Source organism: Balaenoptera borealis (assembly GCF_965194805.1).
Source record: "Balaenoptera borealis genome assembly, chromosome: 11".
Classification (NCBI taxonomy): domain Eukaryota; kingdom Metazoa; phylum Chordata; class Mammalia; order Artiodactyla; family Balaenopteridae; genus Balaenoptera; species Balaenoptera borealis.
Window position 1 is genome coordinate 41,598,858 of NC_138868.1, and position 23,281 is coordinate 41,622,138.

At 36.7% G+C, this 23,281-nt stretch overlaps 1 protein-coding gene and 1 long non-coding RNA gene across 6 annotated transcripts in view; both read right to left on the reverse strand.

The window, feature by feature from the left end:
* LOC309605651 overlaps positions 1-23,281 on the reverse strand; it is a 923,254-nt gene that overhangs the window by 456,220 nt on the left and 443,753 nt on the right. The gene's annotated exons all lie outside the window — the stretch shown is intronic.
* Positions 21,680-23,281, reverse strand: part of INSC (INSC spindle orientation adaptor protein) — a 128,339-nt gene continuing 126,737 nt past the window's right edge. For all 5 annotated transcript variants that reach the window (XM_082341550.1, XM_082341548.1, XM_082341549.1 and 2 more), the window contains one exon: positions 21,680-22,137. In XM_082341550.1, the coding sequence (XP_082197676.1) occupies positions 22,009-22,137 (129 nt within the window). In that variant the 3' untranslated portion in view covers positions 21,680-22,008. The remainder of the gene's footprint in view (positions 22,138-23,281) is intronic.

Here is a 23,281-nt window from a genome sequence, read left to right on the forward strand (position 1 = left end):
CCAAATTTCCCCTTTGATAAGGATATCAGTCATATTGGATTATGGGCCCACATGACTCCACTGTGACCTCATCTTAGCTATTTACATCTGCAATTACTATTTCCAACTATCATTCTGAGAACCTGGGGGTGGAGGGGTGGTTAGGACTTCAACATATAAATTTGGGGAGGACAAAATTCAATCCATAACACCACCCATGTATTAATACTTTCACTACATAAGATTTTTCCACACATATACATAGTATTTTGTGTAGATAAAGTTTAAAAAATTTTTACTTTATATTGGAGTATAGTTGATTTACAATATTGTGTTAGCTTCAGGTGTACAGCAAAGTGATTCAGTTATACATATACATATGTCCTTTTTCAGATTATTTTCCCATTTAGGTTATTACCTAAATATTGAATAGAGTTCAATATTGAACTCTATTCAATATTTAGGTAATATTGAGTAGAGTTCCCTGTGTTATACAGTAGGTCCTTGTTGATTATCTATTTTATATATAGTAGTGTGTATATATTAATTCCAAACTCCTAAATTATCCCTCCCCCTCACCTTTCCCCTTTGGTAACCATAAGTTTTTTTCTAAGTCTGTGACTCTCTTTCTGTTTTATAAATAAGTTCATTTGTACCATTTTTTTGATTCCACATATAAGTGATATCGTATGATATTTTTCTTTCTCTGACTTACTTCACATAGTATGATAATCTCTAGGTCCATCCATGTTGCTGCAAATGACGTTATTTCATTCTTTTTTATGGCTGAGTAATATTCCATTATATATATGTACCACATCTTCTTTATCAATTCATCTGTCAATGGACATTTAGGTTGCTTCCATGTCTTGACTATTGTAAATAGTGCTGATATGAATATTAGGGTACATGTATCTTTTCAAATTATGGTTTTATCCAAATATATGCCCAGGAGTGGGATTGCTGTATCATATGGTAGCTCTTTTTTTAGCTTCTTAAGGAACCTCCGTACTGTTCTCCATAAAGTGGCTATACAAATTACATTCCCACCAACAGTGTAGTAAGGTTCCCTTTTCTCCACACCCTCTCCAACATTTATTGTTTGTAGACATTTTGATGATGGCCATTCTGACCAGTGTGAGGAAATATCTCATGGCAGCTTTGATTTGCATTTCTCTAATAATTAGCAATGTTGAGCATCTTTTCATGTGCTTCTTGGCCAGCTGTTTGTCTTCTTTGGAAAAATGTCTATTTAGATCTTCTGCCCATTTTTGATTGGGTTGTTTGTTTTTCTGATATCGAGCTGCATGAGCTGTTTGTATATTTTGGAGATTAATCCCTTGTTGGTCACTTCATTTGCAAATATTTTCTCCCATTCTGTGGGCTATATTTTCATTTTGTTTATGGTTTCCTTTGCTGTGCAAAAGCTTTTAGGTTTAATTAGGTCACATTTTTAAATTTTTGTTTTATTTCCCTTACTCTAGGAGGTGGATCCAAAAAGATATTGCTGTGATTTATGTCAAAGAGTGTTCTGCCTATGTTTTCCTCTAAAAGTTTTATAGTATCCAATCTTACATTTAGGTCTTTAATCCACTTTGAATTTATTTTTGGGTATGGTAATACAGAATGTTCTAATTTCATTCTTTTACATATGGCTATCCGGTTTCCCAGCACAACTTATTGAAGAGACTGTCTTTTCTCCATTGAATATTCTTGTCTCCTTTGTTTAATTAACTAATCTACAACAATTAAACCCACACACCTATGGGCAATTAATTATTTCTGGGCTTTCTATTCTGTTCCATTGATCTATATGTCTGTTTTTGTGCCAGTACTGTACTGTTTTGATTACTGTAGGTTTATAGTATAGTCTGATGTCAGGGATCCTGATTCCTCCAGCTCTGTTTTTCTTTCTCAACATTGCTTTGCCTATTTGGGATCTTCTGTGTTTCAATATAAGTTTAAAATTTTTTTGTTCTCTTTCTGTGAAAAATGCCATTGGTAACTTGGTAGGGATTACATTAAATCTGTAGATTGCTTTGGGTATTATAGTCATTTTGACAATATTGATTCTTCCAATCCAAGAACATGGTATATCTTTCCATCTGTTTGTGTCATCTTCAATTTCTTTCATGAGCATCTTAGAGTTTTCGGAGTACAGGTCTTTTGCCTCTTTAGGTAGGTTTATTCCTAGGAAATTTATTCTTTTTGATGCAATGGTAAATGCATCTTTTGTTGTTAGTGTATAAAAATGAAACAGATTTCTGTGTATTAATTTTGTATGCTGCAACTTTATCAAATAATTGATGAGCTCTAGTCGTTTTCTGGTAGCATCTTTAGGATTTTTTAGTATAGTATCATGTCATCTGCAAACAGTGACAGTTTTACTCCTTTTCCAATTTGGATTCCTTTTGTTTCTTTTTTTTTTTTTTCTCTCTGATTGACATGGCTAGACTTCCAAAACTATGTTGAATAATAGTGGCAAGAGTGGACATCCTTGTCTTCTTCCTGATCTTAGAGGAAATGCTTTCAGCTTTTCACTGTTGAGTATGACGTTAGCTATGGGTTTGTCATGTATGGCCTTTATCATGTTGAGGTAGGTTCCCTCTATGCCCACTTTCTGGAGAGTTTGTATCATAAAAGGGCATTGAATTTTGTCAAAAGATTTTTCTGCATCTTTTGAGATTGATCATATGGTTTTTATTCTTCAATTTGTTAATGTGGTGTATCACACTGATTGATTTGTGAATATTGAAAAATTCTTGCATCCCTGGGATAAATTCACTTGATCATGGTATATGATCTTCTTAATGTATTGCTGGTTTCAGTTTGCTAGTATTTTGTTGAGGATTTTTGCATCTATGTTCAGCAGTGATATTGGCTTGTTATTTTCTTTTTGTGAGTGTGGTATCTTTGTCTGGTTTTGGTATCAGGGGTGATTACGGCCTTATAGAATGAGTTTGGGAGTGTTCCTTCCTCTGCAATTTTTTGGGATAATTTCAGAAGGATAGGTGTTAACTCTTCCCTATGTTTGATAGAATTTGCCTGTGACACCATCTGGTCCTGGACTTTTGTCTGTTGAGAGAATTTTAATCAAGTTTCAATTTCAGTACTTGCGATTGGTCTGTTCATATTTTCTACTTCTTCCTGGTTCAGTCTTGGAAGATTGAACCTTTCTAAGAATTTGTCCATTTCTTCTAGGTTGTCCATTTTTTGACATATAATTGCTTGTAGTAGTGTCTTATGATCCTTTGTATTTCTGTGATGTCCGTTGTAGCTTCTTTTTCATTTCTAATTTTATTGATTTGAGTCCTCTCCCTCTTTTTCTTGATGAGTCTGGCTAAAGGTTTATCAGTTTTGATTATCTTTTCAAAGAACCAGTTTCATTGATTTTTGCTATTGTTTTTCATCTCTATTTCATTTATTTCTGCTCTGATCTTTATGATTTCTTTCCTTCTACTAACTTTGGGTTTTGTTTGGTCTTCTTTCTCTAGTTACTTCAGGTGTAAGGTTAGGTTGTTTATTTGAGATCTTTCTTGTTTCCTGAGGTATGGTTGTATTGCTATAAACTTCCCTCTTAAAACTGCTTTTACTGCATCCCATAGGTTTTGAATCATTGTGTTTTCATATTCATGTCTCTAGGTATTTTTTGATTTCCTCTTAGATTTCTTCAGTGATCCATTAATGTGTTTTGGGGTTTTTTTTGTAGCATATTTACCCTCTACGTGGTTCTGTTTTTTGCAGTTTTTTTTTCTTGTAGTTGATTTCTAATCTCATAGCACTGTGGTCAGAAAAGATGCTTGATACAATGTCAATTTTCTTAAATTTACTGAGGCTTGCTTTGTGGCCCAGCATGTGATCTATCTTGGAGAATGTTCCATGTGCACTTGAGAAGAATGTGTGTTCTGCTGCTTTCAAATGGAATGTTCTATAAATATCAATTAAGTCCCTCTGATCTAATGTGTCATTTAAGGTCTGTGTTTCATTATTGATTTTCTGTCTGGATGATCTGTCCATTGATGTAAGTGGGGTGTTAAAGTCCCCCGCTATTATTGTGTTACTGTCAATTTCTCATTTTATGGCTGTTAGCATTTGCCTCATACACTGAGGTGTGCCTATGTTGGTTGCATATATATTTACAATTGCTATATCTCCTTCTTGGATTGATCCCTTGATCATTATTTAGTGTCCTTCTTTGTCGCTTGTAACGATCTTTATTTTAAAGTCTATTTTGTCTGACATGCATATTGCTACTCCAGCTTTCTTTTGATTTCCATTTGTATGGAATACCTTTTCCATCTTTTCACTTTCAGTCTGTATGTGTCCCAAGATCTGAAGTGGGTCTCTGATGGACAGCATATATAGGAGTGTTGTTTTTCTATCCATTCAGCCAGTGAATGTCTTTCGGTTGGAACATTTAATCCATTTATATTTAAGGTAATTATCGATATGTATGTTCTTAATGCCATTTTGTTAACTGTTTTGGATTTGTTTTTGTAGGTCTTTTTTTCCCCTTCCTCCTTTGTTCTTTTCTCTTGTGATTTGATGACTAACTTTAGTGGCATGTTTGGATTCCTTTTTTTGTGTGTGTGTGTGTATATATTACAGAGTTTTGGTTTGTGGTTATCATGAGGTTTTGATATAGCAGTCTATATATATGCAAGACTCTTTTAAGTTGCTGGTCTTTTAATTTCAAATGCATTCCAATATCCTGCATTTGTACTCTCCTCACAATTGCTGCTTTTGATATCATATTTTTGTGTCAATAATTTGCTATTTTACTGTATGTTTGCCTTTACTGGTAAGATTTCTCATTCATAATTTTCTTGTTTCTAGTTGTGGTCTTTTCTTTTCCACCTACAGAAGTTCCTTTAGCATGTGTTGTAAAGCTGATTTGGTGGCACTGAATTCTCTTAGCTTTTGATTGTTTGTAAAGCTTTTGATTTCTCCATCAAATATGAATTAGAGGCTTGCTGGGTAGAGTATTATTTATTGTAGATTTTTCCCTTTCATCACTTTAAATATATCATGACATTTCCTTCTGACCTGCAGAGTTTCTGCTGAAAAGTCAGCTGATAACCTTATGGGGATTCCCTTATGTTATTTGTTGCTTTTCCCTTGTTGCTTTTAATATTTTCCCTTTGTCTTTAATTTTTGTCAGTTTGATTACTATGTGTCTTGGCACATTCCTCCTTGGGTTACTCCTGCCTCGGACTCTTTGTGCTTCCTGGACTTGGGTGACTATTTCCTTTTCCATGTTAGGGAAGTTTTCAGCTATTATATCTTCAAATATTTTCTCAGGTCCTTTCTCTCTCTCTCTCTCTCCTCCTTCTGGGACCCCTATAATGTGAATGTTGGTGTGCTTAATGTTGTCCCAGAGATCCTTTATAGTGTCCTCATTTTTTTTTCATTCCTTCTTCTTTATTCTGTTCTGCAGCAGTGATTTCCACCATTTTGTCTTCCAGCTCACTTATCCGTTCTTCTGCCTCAGTTATTCTGCTATTGATTCCTTGTAGTGTGTTTTTCATTTCAGTTATTGTATTGTTCATCTGTTTGTCTGTTCTTTATATCTTCTAGCTCTTTGTTAAACATTTCTTCTATCTTCTTGGTCGGTGCCTCCATTCTTTTTCCAAGATCTTGGATCATCTTTACTATCATTACATTTAATTATTTAATTATTTTAATTATTATTTTTTTGGTAGATTGCCTACCTCCACTTCACTTAGTTGTTCTTATGGGGTTTTATCTTGTTCCTTCATCTAGAACATATTTCTTTGCCATCTCATTTTGTCTAACTTTCTGTGATTGTGGTTTCCATTCCATAGGCTGCAGGGTTGTAGTTTCTTTTGCTTCTCATGTCTGCCCCCTGGTAAGTGAGGCTGGTCTAAGAGGCTTGTGCAGGCTTCCTGGTGAGAGGGACTTCTGCCAGGCCACTGGTGAGTCGAGCTGGGTCTTGTCCCTCTGGTGGGCAGGGCCGTGTCAAGTGTTGTATTTAGAGATGGCTGTGGGCTCAGGAAAATTTTGGGCAGCCTGTCTGCTGATGGGTGATGCTGTGTTCCCACCCTGTTGGTTGGCCTGAGGCGTCCCAGCACTGGAGCCTACAGGCTGTTGGCTGGGGCCAGGTCTTGTGACAAAATGGCAGCCTCCAGGAGAGCTCACATCAGTGAGTGAGACCTTGTGTGCACCCTCCATTTAGTTTCCCTCAGTCCTGTGGAGTTACTGTGATCAAGTCCCACTGACTTTCAAAGCCAAATGTTTTGGGGTCTCCTCCTCCCAATGCCAGACCCCCAGGCTGGGGAACTTGATGTGGGGCTCAGAATCCTCCTGTGGGAGAACCTCTGGAATATAATTATTTTCCAGTTTGTGGGTAGCCCACCAGTCAGGTATGGGATTTGATTTTATCACGAATGTGCCCCTCCTACCATCGCGTTGTGGCTTCTTCTTTGTCTTTGGATATAGAATATCTTTTTTGGTAGGTTCCAGTCTTTTTTGTTGATCTTTGTTCAGCAGTTAGTTGTGATTTTGGTGTTTTCATGAGAGGAGTTAAGCTCAAGTCCTTCTACTCTGCCATCTTGTCTCCTAGTCTGTATAAACTTTTATATAAATGTTATTGAACTGTATGTATCTTTCATAACTCTTTTTTCTAGTCCAAAATATGGATTGTTGTTTTGAAATGTATCAGTATGACAAATTTCCAGTACTTCATTTATAGTACTTCACTGTACAAACGTACCACTATCCTCTCTATACAAAAATTTAAAATATCTACAAGGTTCAAGATGTCATATGATCAGTAAATAATAACACGTGCATGAGTCTTGGGCTTGGACTACATGAGCTCTCTGGTTCCAGTCTTTGAAAAGATTATGTGGATTTTTAATTGTATTTTGTGATCCTGCAATTTTATGATTTCAGGGCTTAGCTAGTTCCATTGTTAAGGAAGTTTCAGGCAGTAAAATGAGAGTCACTTAACTGTTAGGGAATATCACTAAACAAAAAAGGTGAGAGGAAAGATATTTTAATTGATGAATAAGTATTAAAAGTTCAAGTTTGGTTTGAGAGAACTCTAGGGAGTTCCATCCCACTCCATGAGATGTGCCTGTAGAAGGAAGGCAGAGGTTGGAGATGAGGTATATGCCCTGCTCCCTGACTCTCCTGGACTGGTCTTTGGGGCAGGAAGTTGATTCCACTGTCCTTTGATCAGAAGTCACAGTGAGCAGCCAACCCTACAAAAGCGAGTTAAATAGTAACTTGAAAACTACAGAAAGGCTCCCAGATATTCTTGCAGTTGAACAGCCTGGAACCCCATCTGCTCTGTGGTCTCCCCTGTCCAGGGTTTGAGCCATGGCTCACACGAGATTCAGCAAAGTGAAGGAAGTCTTGATCTTAAAGGCAGAATATACAGTACAGCTGAGGTGGGCTCACATGGTCAGCTGCAGGGAGGAGAGGAAGGCCCACCAGCACATGCAATTACTCCACAAGGCCATCAAACACAGGTGCCAAGAGATAGACAAGGAGATGGACATCTTGGGCAAGTTCTTAGAGAAAGTGAAAACGTCTACTGGTCATTTGACTCAGAGCTGCCAGAATGAATGGAGTGATAGGAGCCTTCCTGAGGAGCAATCTCAGAGAAAGAGACATTGACTGCCTTTGCCAAGGGCCAATTTCTTCCTGTTTGGTGGTGTGACATCTGGCATCCATGAGCACCTTCTGCTTTTGTGGTCCTCCGTGTTTATTACTCTCTGAAGAACCCCATGGGAAAGCTCCAAATACCAGGCCCTGGAGGAAAATGCTGGAAAACCAGATGGGATTTGTTTTCTGGGGCTGGGAAATGAGATTGGATGTGAATTTTAAGGAAAGACCTCCACTTTCCTTGCCCAGTACACGGGCCTTTGAAATGTCTTGTTCAAAATTTGGAAATTGTCTGCATGGACCTCCACAGGGAAAGTGCCAACTTGGTATGAGGCAGTGAATTTCCTCAGATGGTCATATGGTGCATTTCTCAAGACAAACCATCTAAACAGAACTTCCCAAATGAACTTTTAACTTGAGAGGCACTGTAGAAGTATAGGTAAGCTTATTATTAAATTTTAACATGTTTGAGATGTGAAGAATAAATTTTTCAAAGACCTCAAAAATTAGCATGCCTCTCTCCCCACCTTGCACTTCAAGGTATGCATGGGTCGAAGTGAAAGCATAGCACAGCTGGAGCAGTGGCAGAAGTGACCTGAATAATGAAGCTGAAAAATACTCTGAAAGCTTCTCTTTCTCTTTCCTGGCCTTCCCTGAGGGCAGAAACCCAAGGAGCCTCACTCACATGCAGTGTTACCCCCATATCCTAGCTGTCATCCATGGTCACCATGGCCTGCACCAAAGTGAGAAATGTCTCGGTTTGAAAGGTTGATATGCCTGAAGTGAGACCAATTTAGTCTCAGGGTGGAGGAGAGAGACCATGGACTTTAAAGAAAAAGCCATGTAAATGATGTAGTAAAATGACAAGGATCTCATTTTTATGTGTTGCCAAAATGTGAAAAATATGCAAATAGCCCGTTACAGATTTCTATTTGGACTCCACGGTTTCCTTGGAGGGCCTCAAGTCTGAGACTCACAAACACACACATATAAATATTCTCTAATTTTTCCTTTTATCAGTCATGGATAGCCCCAAACTGTATAAAGAATCACAGATAAAAATCACAGGGAAGGAGACAGAAGATTGTGGACATAAATAGAATCTCTACAAAGGGACCATCAGAGATCTCTAACAAAAAAGGAATTTTAAAACAATTGTTCCCAAAAGCTGTCATGGCTTTAAAATTGGAACTGATAACATACAGCATCTACTTTGATTTGTCTTTGATGCTTTACTCTGAAACTAGGCTAAGGAGAAGCTATTTTAGAGATTTTCCTGGTATTGATCAGAAACTGCACAGGATTTCTACTTTGGTTATTTAAGTTATATTTCATTGTCTCATTCCCATTCACTTTCTCTCTGAAATAATCTTCATATCTATTACTGTAATTTTAACAAATGAATAAAGTTTATCAGTGCTTAAAAATTATTTAAATAAAAATGCAAACTAACAATAAGGTCCTACTGTAAAGCACAAAGAACTATATTCAATATCATGTGATAAACCATAATGGAAAATAATATGAAAAATAATATATATATGTATAACTGAGTCACTTTGCTGTACAGCAGAAATTAAACACAACATTGAAAATCAACTATACTTCAATAAATTTTTTAAAAAATGCAAACTATATATTTTTCAAATAAAGAGAAAGCTCAGAATTTGACAAAGTGTGCTATACTTCTGTTTTTAAGATCGAGCGTGGTGTTTGGGTTTATGTGTAAAACATCTGTGCACCAAAGTAGAATGATGATGGGTTTAGTGTCAGACAGCCTTTGCTCAAATCCTGTCTAGCAGTTATGTGATGTTGGGCACAACATAGAGTCTCTCTGAATCTCAGTTTACTTATTTGTAAGAAGGCACTAATAGTAACTACTTAGCACAGTCATTTTAAAAATTTAGTAAAGTCGTGGACGTTACAGCGCCTGGCACAGAGCAGGTGCTCAAAAAATGGCAGCTGTGGTGATAGTAGTTGTAATTTTCTGGGACCCAAGTCCCAGCTCTTCCATTAATTTGCTGTGTAATTTTAGGCTAGTCTCTCTACTCCTAAGTATGGGATGTAGAGATGGGACTAGATAGTCCCTACATCTTTTGCAGGATAAAGTCTCTGCTTCTAACAAGCTATGGGTCTAATATTTGAGGCACTGTAAGAAGGGTCAGGGAACCTGCATAGATGCAAATGTGGGATTTGGTTAACTTTAACTGTAGCCACATTTACTGTGCACTTGTCGTTAGGCACTAGTCTAAGCCTTTTCCATGTATGAACACATTTAATTCTCACAACTGCATGATTAAAGCACTATCATTACCCTGTCTTACAGATGAGAAAACAGAAGCACAGAGAGGTTATGTATCTTGCCCAAGGTCACACAGATAGTAAGTAGCAGAGCCAGGATTCAAACTGAGGTGCGCTACAGAGCTCATATTTGTTTTAACCAGTATGCTTTACAGGCTTTCTAAGGAGATTGGTTTACTGACAACTAACCCACCACCCTCCAGTCTAAATTCACGGGTAATACCAACATTTATTCCTTTTTATTTTTCTTTCATGGGCCCAGATCCGACTTTCATAATGTTTGGTAGAGGATGATGGTTCTACATAGATCCAGAGCCATGTTTACCTTCTTGTAAGTATCTGGTGCTAACGTCCTGCTATCTTCTAATTAGCCTCTGAAGTCAGAGAGATGTGGTTTCAATCCCCACATTAGTAATAACTATTTGATTTTAGCAACATACTTAACCTCATCAAGTCTCAGTTTCCCCATCTGTAATGGAGGGTATAAATGGGAATCTTTTATTTTTATTTATTTATTTTTTATTGAAGTATAGTTGATTTACAATGTTGTGTTAGTTTCAGGTGTACAGCAAAGTGATTCAGTTATAAATATACATATATATTCTTTTTCATATTATTTTCCCTTATAGGTTATTACAAGGTATTGAGTATAGTTCCCTGTGCTATACAGTAGATCCTACTTTATACACAGTACTCTGTATATGTTAGTCCCAACCTCCTAATTTATCCCTCCCCCCCTTTCCCCTTTGGTAACCATAAGTTTGTTTTCTATGTCTGTGAGTCTCTTTCTGTTTTGTGAAGGAGTTAATTTGTATCATTTTTTTGATTCCACATACAAGCAATATCACATGATATTTGTCTTTCTCTGTCTGACTTACTTCAGGTAGTATGATAATTCCTAGGTCCATCCGTGTTGCTGCAGATGGCAATATTTCCATCTTTTTTATGGCTGAGTAATATTCCTTTGTGTATATATACCACATCTTCCTTATCCATTCATTTGTTGTTGGACATTTAGGTTGCTTCCATGTCTTGCCGATTGTGAATAGTGCTGCTATGAACATAGGGGTACATGTATCTTTTCAAATTATACTTTTGTCCAGATATATGCCCAGGAGTGGGATTGCTGGATCATAAGGTAACTCTATTTTTAACTTTTTAGGGAAACTCCATACTGCTCTCCAAAGTCACTGCACCAATTTACATTCCCACCAACAGTTTAGCAGCGTTCCCTTTTCTCCACACCCTCTCCAGCATTTCTTATTTATAGACTTTTTGTTGATGGCCATTCTGACTGGTGTGAGGTGATAACTCATTATAGTTTTGATTTGCATTTCTCTAATAATTAGCAATGTTGAGCATTTTTATGCGCCTATTAGCCATCTGTATGCATTCTTTGGATAAATGTCTACTTATGTCTTTACCCATTTTTTGATTAGGTTGTTTGTTTATTTTGTTATTGAGTTGTATGAGTTGTTTGAGTATTTTGGAAATTAAGCTCTTGTTGGTCACATCGTTTGCAAATACTTTCTTCCAGTCCGTGGGTTGTCTTTTCATTTTGTTTATGGTTTCCTTTGCTGTGCAAAAACTTGTAAGTTTGATTAGATCCCATTTGTTTATTTTTCTTTTATTTCTATTACCTTGGGAGACTGACCTAAGAAAGCATTGGTACAGATCGAAATTGGTTCAAGATGGCAGAGTAGAAGGACGTGTGCTCACTCCCTCTTGCAAGAGCAACAGAAGCACAACTAACTGCTGAACAATCATCGACAGGAAGACACTGGAACTCACCAAAAAAGATACCCCATATCCAAAGACAAAGGAGAAGTCACAATAGGATGGTAAGAAGGGCACAATCACAATAAAATCAAATCCCATAACCACTAGGTGGGTGACTCACAAACTGGAGAACAATTATACCACAGAAGTCCACACACTGGAGTGAAGGTTCTGAACCCCATGTTAGGCTTCCCAAACTGGGGGTCTGGCAATGGGAGGAAGAGTTCCCAGAGAATCAGACTTTGAAGGCCAGTGCAATTTGATTGCAGGACTTCAACAGGACTGGGGGAAACAGAGACTCCACTCTTGGAGGGCACACACAAAGTAGTGTGCACATCAGGACCCAGGGGGGAGGAGCAGTGACCCCATAGGAAACTGAACCAGACCTACCTGCTAGTGTTAGAGGGTCTACTGCAGAGGCGGGGGGTGGCTGTGGCTCACCATGGGGACAAGGACAGTGGCAGCAGAAGTTCTGGGAAGTACTCCTTGGCAAGAGCCCTCCCAGAGTCTGCCATTAGCCCCACCAAAGAGCCTGTAGCCACCAGTGCTGGGTTGCCTCAGGCCAAACAACCAACGGCAGGGAACTCAGCCCCACCCATCAGCAGACAAGTGTATTAAAGTTTTACTGAGCTCTTCCCACCAGAGAAACACCCAGCTCTACCCACCACCAGTCCCTCCCATAAGGAAGCTTGCACAAGCCTCTTAGATAGCCTCATCCATCAGAGGGAAGACAGCAGAAGCAAGAAGAACTACAATCCTGCAGCCTGTAGAATGAAAATCACATTCACAGATAGACAAAATGAAAAGGCAGAGGGTTATGTACCAGATAAAGGAACAAGATAAAACCCCAGAAAAAGAATTAAATGAAGTGGAGATAGACAACCTTCCAGAAAAAGCATTCAGACTAATGATAGTAGAGATGATCCAGGACCTTGGAAAAAGAATGGATGCAAAGATCGAGAAGATGCAAGAAATGTTTAACAAAGATTAGAAGAATTAAAGAACAAACAGAGGTGAACAATACCATAACTGAAATGAAAACTACACTAGAAGGAATCAATAGCAGAATAACTGAGGCAGAAGAACGGATAAGTGACCTGGAAGACAGAATGGCAGAAATCACTGCTGCAGGACAGAATAAAGCAAAAAGAATGAAAAGAAATGAAGACAGGCTAAGAGACCTCTGGAACAACATTAAACACACCAACATTCACATTGTAGGGGTCCCAGAAGGAGAAGAGAGAGAGAAATGACCAGAGAAAATATTTGAAGAGATTATAGTCGAAAATTTCCCTAACATGGGAAAGGAAATAGCCACCCAAGTCCAGGAATCACAAAGAGTCCCAGGCAGGATAAACCCAAGGAGAAACATGCTGAGACACACAGTAATCGAACTGACAAAAATTAAAGACAAAGAAAAATTATTGAAAGCAGAAAGGGAAAAACGACAAATAACATACAAGGGAACTCCCATAAGGCTAACAGCTGATTTCTCAGCAGAAACTCTACAAGCCAGAAGGGAGTGGCACAATATAGTTAAAGTGATGAAAGGGAAGAACCTACAGCCAAGATTACTCTACCTGGCAAGGGTCTCATTCAGATTTGATGGAGAAATCAAAAGCTTTACAGACAAGCAAAAGCTAAGAGAAGTCAGCACCACCAAACCAGCTCTACAACAAATGCTAAAGGAACTTCTCTAAGTGGGAAACACAAGAGAAGAAAAGGACCTACAAAAACAAAAACAAAACAATTAAGAAAATGGTCATAGGAACATACATATCGATAATCACCTTAAATGTGAATGGATTAAATGCTCCAACCAAAAGACAGAGGCTCGCTGAATGGATACAAAAACAAGACCCATATATATGCTGTCTACAAGAGACCCACTTCAGACCTAGGGACACATACAGACTGAAAGTGAGGGGATGGAAAAAGATATTCAACACAAATGGGAATCAAAAGAAATCTGGAGTAGCAATACTCATATCAGATAAAATACACTTTAAAATAAAGAATGTTACAAGAGACTAGCAAGGACACTACATAATGATCAAGTGATCAATCCAAGAAGAAGATATAACAATTATAAATATATATGCACCCAACATAGGATCACCTCCATGCGTAAAGCAAATGCTAACAGCTATAAAAGAGGAAATTGACAGGAACACAATAATAGTGGGGGACTTTAACACCTCACTTACACCAATGGACAGATCATCAGACAGAAAATTAATAAGGAAACACAAGCTTTAAATGACACAATAGACCAGATACACTTAATTGATATTTATAGGACATTCCATCCAAAAACAGCACATTACACTTTCTTCAAGTGCACATGGAACACTTTCCAGGATAGATCACATCTTGGGTCACAAATCAAGCCTTGGTAAATTTAAGAAAATTGAAATCATGTCAAGCATCTTTTCCAACCACAACACTATGAAATTAGAATTCAATTACAGGGGAAAAAAGGTAAAAAACACAAACACATGGAGGCTAAACAATACATTACTAAGTAACCAAGATATCACTGAAGAAATCAAAGGGGAAATCAAAAAATACCTAGAGATAAATGACAATGAAAACACGACAATCCAAAACCTATGGAATGCAGCAAAAGCAGTTCTAAGGGGGAAGTTTATAGCAATACAATCCTACCTCAAGAAACAAGAAAAACCTCAAACAAACAATCTAACATTACACTTAAAGGAACTAGAGAAAGAAGAACAAACAAAACCCAAAGTTAGTTGAAGGAAAGGAATCATAAAGATCAGAGCAGAAATAAATGAAATAGAAACAAAGAAAACAATAGCAAAGATCAATAAAACTAAAAACTGGTTCATTGGGAAGATAAACAAAATTGATAAAACTTTAGCTGGACTCATCAAGAAAAAGAGGGAGAGGACACAAATCAATAAAATTAGAAATGAAAAAGAACTAACAACGGACACCACAGAAGTACACAGCATCATAAGAGATTACTACAAGCAACTCTATGCCAATAAAATGGACAACCTGGAAGAAATGGACAAGTTCTTAGAAAGTTATAACCTTCCAAGACTGAACCAGGAAGAAATGGACAACATGAAAAGACAAATTACAAGTAATGAAATTGAAACTGTGATTAAAAATCTTCCAGCAAACAAAAGTCCAGGACCAGATGGCTTCGTGTGTGAATTCTATTAAATATTGACAGAAGAGCTAACACCCATCCTTCTCAAACTCTTCCAAAAATTTGCAGAGGAAGGAACACTCCCAAACACTTTCTATGAGGCCACCATCACCCTGATACCAAAACCAACGATACTACAAAAAAAGAAAATTACAGAGCAATATCACTGATGAATATAGATGCAAAAATCCTCAGCAAAATACTAGCAAACAGAATCCAACAACACACTAAAACGATCATACACCATGATCAAGTGCGATTTATCCCAGTGATGCAAGGATTCTTCACTATACGCAAGTCAATCAATGTGATACACCATATTAACAAATTGAAGAATAAAAACGATATGATCATCTCAATAGATGCAGAAAAAAAACTTTTGACAAAATTCAACACCCATTTATGATAACTCTTCAGAAAGTGGGCACAGAAGGGACCTACCTCAAAGTAATAAAGGCCATATATGACAAACCCACAGCAAACATCATTCTCAATGGTGAAAAACTGAAACCATTTCCTCTAAGATCAGGAACAAGAAAAGGATGTCCACTATTGCCACTAGTATTCAACATAGTTTTGGAAGTCCTAGCCACAGCAATCACAGAAGAAAAAGAAATAAAAGGAATACAAATTGGAAAACAAGAAGTAAAACTGTCACTCTTTGCTGATGACATGATACTATACATAGAGAATCCTAAAGATGCTACCAGAAAACTACCAGAGCTAATCAATGAATTTGGTAAAGTAGCAGGATACAAAATTAATGCACAGAAATCTCTTGCATTCCTATACACTAATGTTGAAAAATCTGAAAGAGAAATTAAGGAAACACTCCCATTTACCATTGCAAAAAAAAGAATAAAATACCTAGGAATAAACCTACCTAGGGAGACAAAAGACCTGTATGCAGAAAACTATTAAGACACCAATGAAAGAAATCAAAGATGATACCAACAGATGGAGAGATATACCATGTTCTTGGATTGGAAGAATCAATATTGTGAAAATGACTATACTACCCAAAGCAATCTACACGTTCAATGCAATCCCTATCAAACTACCAGTGACATTTTTCACAGAACTAGAACAAAAAAGTTCACAATTTGTATGGAAACACAAAAGACCCGGAATAGCCAAAGCAGTCTTGAGGGAAAAAAACGGAGCTTGAAGAATCAGACTCCCTGACTTCAGACTATACTACAAAGCTACAGTAATCAAGACAATATGGTACTGGCACAAAAACAGAAATATAGATCAATGGAACAGGATAGAAAGCCCAGAGATAAACCCACGCACCTATGGTCAACTAATCTATGACAAAGGAGGCAAGGATATACAATGGGGAAAAGACAGTCTCTTCAATAAGTGGTGCTGGGAAAACTGGACAGCCACATGTAAAAGAATGAATTAGAACACCCCCTAACACCATACAGAAAAATAAACTCAAAATGGATTAGAGACCTAAATGTTAGACTGGACACTATAAAACTCTTAGAGGAAAACATAGGAAGAACACTCTTTGACATAAATCACAGCAAGATCTTTTTTGACCTACCTCTTAGAGTAATGGAAATAAAAACAAAAATAAACAAATGGGACCTAATGAAACTTAAAAGCTTTTGCACAGCAAAGGAAACTATAAACAAGATGAAAAGACAACCCTCAGAATGGGAGAAAATATTTGCTAATGAATCAATGGGCAAAGGATTAATCTCTAAAATATATAAACAGCTCATGCAGCTCAATATTAAAAAAACAAACAACCCAATAAAAAAATGGGCAGAAGACCTAAATAGATATTTCTTCAAAGAAGACATACAGATGGCCAAGAAGCACATGAAAAGCTGCTCAACATCACTAATTATTAGAGAAATGCAAATCAAAACTACAATGAGGTATCACCTCACACTGGTTAGAATGGGCATCATCAGAAAATCTACAAACAGCAAATGCTGGAGAGGGTGTGGAGAAAAGGGAACCCTCTTGCACTGTTGGTGGGAATGTAAATTGATACAACCACTATGGAGAACAGCATGGAGGTTCCTTAAAAAACTAAAAATAGAACTACCATATGACCCAGCAATCCCACTACTGGGCATATACCCAGAGAAAACCATAATTCAAAAAGACATATGCACCCCAATGTTCATTGCAGCACTATTTACAATAGCCAGGTCATGGAAGCAACCTAAATGCCCATGAACAGATGAATGGATAAAGAAGATGTGGTACATATATACAATGGAATGAACGAAATTGGGTCATTTGTAGAGACGTGGATGGATCTAGAGACTGTCATGCAGAGTGAAGTAAGTCAGAAAGAGAAAATCAAATACCATATATTAATGCATATATGTGGAATCTAGAAAAATGGTACAGATGAACTGGTTTGCAAGGCAGAAATAGACACAGATGTAGAAAACAAACGTATGGACACCACGGGGGAAAGTGAGGTGGGGGGGATGAATTGGGAGGTTGGTATTGACATATATATACTAATATGTATAAAATAGATAACTAATAAGAACCTGCTGTATAAAAAAATAAAATTCAAAAAAATAAAATAATAAAAAAAGAAAGCATTGGTACAATTTATGTTGGAGAATATTTTGCCTATGTCCCCTTCTAGGAGTTTTGTGCTGTCATGTCTTATATTGTATTTAAGCCATTTTGAGTTTTTTTTTGTGTATGGTGTGAGGGTGTATTCTAACTTCATTGATTTTCATGCAGCAATCCAACTTGCCCAGCACTACTTGCTGAAGTGACTGTCTCTTTCCTCCATTGTATATTCTTGCCACCTTTGTCAAAGATTAACTGATTGCAGGTGTGTGGATTTATTTCTGGGCTCTCTTTTCTGCTCCATTGACCTATATGCCTGTTTTTGTGCCAGTACAACACTCTTTTGATTACCATGGCTTTGTAGTATTGTCTGAAGTCTGGAGGGTTATGCCTCCAGCTTTTTTCTTTTTCCTTATGATTGCTTTGGCAATTCTGGGTCATTTATGGTTCCATATAAATGTTAGGATTTTTTGTTCTAGTTCTGTGAAAAAATGTCATGGGTAATTTGATAAGGATCACATTAAATCTGTAGATTGCTTTAGGTAGTATGGCCATTTTAACAATATTAATTTTTCCAATCTAAGAGCATGGAATATCTTTCCATTTCTTTGAATTATCCTCAGTTTCTTTTATCAGTGTTTTATAGTTCTCAGCATATAAGTCTTTCACCTCCTTGGTCAGGTTTATTCCTAAGTATTTTATTTTATTTTTTGATATGATTTTAAAAGGGATTGCTATTTTACTTTCCCTTTTTGATATTTTATTGTTGATGTAAAGAAATGCAAATGTTTTCTGTATGTTAATCTTGTGTCCTGCTACCTTGCTGAATTCATTTATCAATTCTAATAGGTTTTATGTGGCATCTTTAGGGTTTACTATATATAGTATCATGTAATCTGCATATAATGACAATTTTACCTCTTCCTTTCCAATTTAGATACCTTTTATTTCTTTTTCTTGTCTGATTGCTGTGATTAAGACTTCCAATACTATGTTAAATAGAAGTGGTGAGAGTGAGCATCCTTGTCTTGTCCCTGATTTTAGTGGGAAGGTTTTCAGCTTTTCACTGTTGAGTGTTATGTTGACTGTAGGTTTGTCATAAATAGCCTTTATTATGTTGAGATATGTTCCCTCTATACCCACTTTGGTAAGAGTTTTTATCAGTTTTTATCAAAGGATGTTGAATTTTATCAAATGCTTTCTTCTGCAGCTATTGAGATGATCATGTGTTTTTTGTCTTTTCTTTTGTTGATGTGGTGTATCACATTGATTGATTTGCATATGTTCAACCATCCTTGTGACCCTGGGATGAATCTAACTTCATCATGGTGTATGATCTTTTATTATGTGTTGTTGGATTTAGTTTGCTGATAGTTTGTTGAGAAACTTTGCATCTATATTCATCAAAGATATTGTCTTGTAATTTTCTTTTTTGATAGCATCTTTATCTGGTTTTGGTATCAGAGTGATGGCTTCATAGAATGTCTTTGGTAGTGTTCCCTCCTCTTCAATCTTTTGGAAGAGTCTGAAAAGGATTGGTGTAAGTTCTTCTTTGTATATTATATCTGGTAGAATTCCCCAGTGAAACCATGTGGTCCTGGACTTTTGTTTGCAGGGATTTTTTTTTTTTAAATTACAGTTTCTATTTCACTTCTAGTGATTGGTCTGTTTAAATTATCTATTTCTTCTTGATTCAATTTCAGTGGGCTGTATGTTTCTAGAATGTTGTCCATTTCTTCTAGGTTGTCAAATTTGTGGGCATATAATTGTTCATAGTATTCTCTTATGGTTTTTTTGTATCTCTGTGGTATCAGTTGATATTTCTCCTTTTTCATTTCTTATTTTTTTGGGTTTTCTCTCTTTTCTTCTTAGTGAGACTGGCCAGAGGTTTGTCCATTTTGTTTACCTTTTCAAAGAACCAGCTCTTGGTTTTATTGATTTTTTTCTATTTTTAATCTTTATTTATTTCCTCTCTGATCTTTATTATTTCCTCCCTTCTGCTGACTTTAAGTTTTGTTTGTTCTTCTTTTTATACTTCTTTTAGGTGGTAGGTTAGGTTGTTTATTTGAGATTTTTCCTTGATTTTTGAGGAAGGCCTATATCACTATGAACTCCCCTTAAGAGCTGCTTTTGCTTCATCCCATAGATTTTGTATGGTTGTGTTTTAATTGTCATTTGTCTCAAGGTATTTTTAAATTTCCTCTTTGATTTCATCATTGACCCATTGGTTTTTTAGTAGGATGTGGTTTAGTCTCCAGGTAATCCTTTTTTCTTGTTTCTTTTCCTGTGGTTGATTTCTAGTTTCATGCCTTTGTGGTCAGAAAAGATGCTTGAAATAATTTCTATACTCTTAACTTTGTTGAGGTTTGTTTTGTGCCCTAGTTTGTGGTCCTAGAGCATGTTCCATGTGCACTCGAAAGGAATGTGTATTCTGGTTTTTTGGATACTATGTCCTGAATATATCAGTTAAGTCTTACTGTTCTATTATATCACTTAGGATCTCTGTTGACTTATTTATTTTCTGTCTCTAAAATCTTTCCATTGATATGAGTGGTCTGTTAAAGTCTCCTACTATTATTGTATTCCCATCAATTTCTCCCTTTATGTCTGACAATATTTCTTTTATGTATTTAAGTGCTCCTATATTGGATGTATGTATGTTAGCAAGTATAATATCCTCTTCTTGTATTGATCTTTTTATCATTATATACTGTCCTTCTTTATCTTTCTTTATGGTCTTTGTTTTAAAATCTATTTTATCTGAATGTTGCTACCCCACTTTCTTGTCATTTCTGTTTGCATGAAGTGTTTTCCATCCCCTCACTTTTGATCCATATGTGTCCTTTGCCCTAAAGTGGGTCTCTTATAGGCAGTATATTGTAGGCTCTTGGTTTTTGTTTTGTTTTTTTTATCATATCTACCACTTTGTCTTTTGATTGGAGCATTTAGTCCATTGAGATTTCAGACAGTTATTGATATATATTTATTGCCACTTTAAACCTTGTTTTCCAGTTGATTTTGTATTTCTTCTTTGTTTCTTTTTTTTTTTTTCTTTTTGGTTTTTCTTTTGTCGTTGATGGTTTTCTTTTGTATTATGCTTGTGTTTTCTTCTTTTTGTTTTCTTGTGAGTCTATTATATATTTTTGATTTGTGGTTATCCTGTTTTTCAAGTATGCTAACCCATCACCATACCTACTTGCTTTTTTTCCTTATCTTATTGCATTAGCTAGAATGTCCAGTATGATGTTGAAAAGGAGTGATGAGAGACAATATCCTTGCCTTGTACCTGATCTTTTGTGAAAGCTTTGAGTTTCTTAGCTTCATAGATGATGTTTGCTGTAGGATTTTTGTAGATAATCTTGATCAAGTTGAGGAAATTTCCCTTTATTCCTAGTTTACTGAAAGTTTTTTTTTAAATCATGAAAGGATATTGTATTTTATCAAGTGCTTTTTCTGCATATATTGATATGATTGTGTAATTCTTTTAGCCTCTTGATGTAATGGATTTCAAAACTTTCTTGAATTGCATAAAATCATATCACAATAGTAATAAATCTTTCAGAAATATTCATAGATTTTTGTGATACTTTCAAACAATGATATTGGTAAACCAGCTCTGTGGAAAAAAAAAAAAAACACAAAACCTCTGATTTGTAGCATCTTCCAATTTATGTGGTATAAATACCCTCAGTATTTCCAGTTACAAGGTACCAAATGAGCTCACTGAATGTGGAGTTGGGAGGAATTCCTTACAACTGTCCCTTGTGAGCTGGTATAAGCCAACTCCAGCACACCACTACTTTCAAGTATACTTTTGAAGAGGTATTTTTCAGTAAAACCTCATCTGAGGATACTGTTTACCATGAGGTTAAAGAAGAGCAAGCCAAGGGAAACTGAGTTTCTGGGACTTTGGAAACCTTTTGATTTCTCACTAAATCACTCAGAAATCAACCCATTTATGCAGCTATGAAAACAATATACTTTCTATGCAGTTTTAATAGTTGAGAAAGTTTTTGTGGCATGAAACCTTGGGAAGCAAGAAGTTAGCCTAAGACATAATTTAATCAGAAAATTCAAGACACATTTCATGTGATTTCATTTATTAAAGAATAAAACTAGAACTTCCAGTATATTCTGTCCAACTATGAAATGCATTTAAAATCTTTTAGAAAGAGCAATTCCAACTTTGAAAAAAAGAAAAACTGCTGGGCAGCTAAAATACTCTTGTTATCAGATTTTTTTTTAAAAAAATGAGGCAAGGTTATATAGTGAGAGTAGAGAAAGCAAAAGGAAGTGAAATCACCCATGACAATCTGTCATATTAGCCATTATGCATTTCAACATCTGCAACTGAAAAGTCACAGAAGTCAAAAAATAAAAACAAAAAAGACTCCCAAGGACCACAAACTGCCTGATGATGTTACTATAATGTTTAGCCCTCTGTTAATTTCACATAAAAAATAAATTAAGTATAAATAAGGAGGTGAGGGGGCTGGTGTGTGGTCAGGTGCATTCACAGGTGTGTACTCAGAGGGGGCTTGAGAATGAGGCCGAATGCCTTTCGTCTCCCATACTTGCTACACAAAACTCTCCTCCATGTTGCTGCAGAGTAAGAAAGAGTCCACAAGCCGGGGCTGGACCAGCTGCTGGAAGTCAGAGTCCTGGAGGCCTTCAGGACAGACCCCGGCCAATCTACGCAGAGCAGCCTGAGGAGAAAACAGAAGAGATCAGACTGGGCCTTCACCTTCCCTGAGAGATGCATTTCAGTAAGTGGCTCATTTACCAGCCAGTTTGAGCTGATCATCACCTTGACACCTTAGTGATATGGTCCTTTTTGTCACTTGGTCACCATAGCAACCTTATTACATAGTCACCTGATTTCAATGGTACCTTGATCACTAAAGGGGATGTCATCTGAAAGTTTTCATGATCTTAATAGTCTTGCCATCTTGGTTTTTCAGTCATCTTAGGAAATTGATTGTTTTGAAGATCTGTCACTTTAAGGATTTGGTCAATTTAGTGACATATTTAAGTTCAAGATTTATCTTAGAGACTGGAACTGCCAGAAGCATCAGTGGAATTATATTCTCACTTCCAGGTCTCCATAGGAACCTTAGAACAGCAAGGGCTATTCATTTATCCATAAATTCAGCAAGGTTCTGAGCAAAGCATTTTGGGATGGGAAAGAGGGGAGAGAGAGAGAGAAGAAGGAAGGTCATAAAGTTGAAGGAAATGGAATTTCTGCCACCAAGATGGGGATGAACAGGAAAGAGAAGGGCAGGCAGAATGAAACTACTGCCCAGGTCCCCATACACTGAGTGTTGCACTCTTCCCTGAGTACACCATCTTGTTTTACATCCATGTGCCCTTGCTCAGATCTTTCCCATGATGTAAAACCCCTCCCCAACTGTTTTTTAGGTTTTTATTCCCACACCAGACTCTAAGCTCCTCAAGGATAGAGACTGTTTTATTTTTCTCTGTATCTACAAAGGTATGCTGAAAAAAAAACTGAACAAATGTTGAGTTCTACTGCTAGAGTAACCTGAAACTATAAACGTGAACTGTGTACCTACCTAGACCTCTTTGCCAGTTAGCTGAGGCCATGCATACTAAGTGCCCAATGAATATTAATTCCTTCCATCTTCTCAAGCCTGAACAGAGCAAGGAACAAGGTGGGAGCTTAAGGATGCCCTTCCCTTGGGAAACAAAGAGAGAGGGGACTATCTTGAGTGACAGAAGAAGCAAAGAAGGAGGAATGCCAACTCTTACTGAGTGTCTACATAGTATCTCATTTAATCCCCACAGGATACAGCAAGGTAAGTATCATGATCTCCAATTTAGAAATAAGGA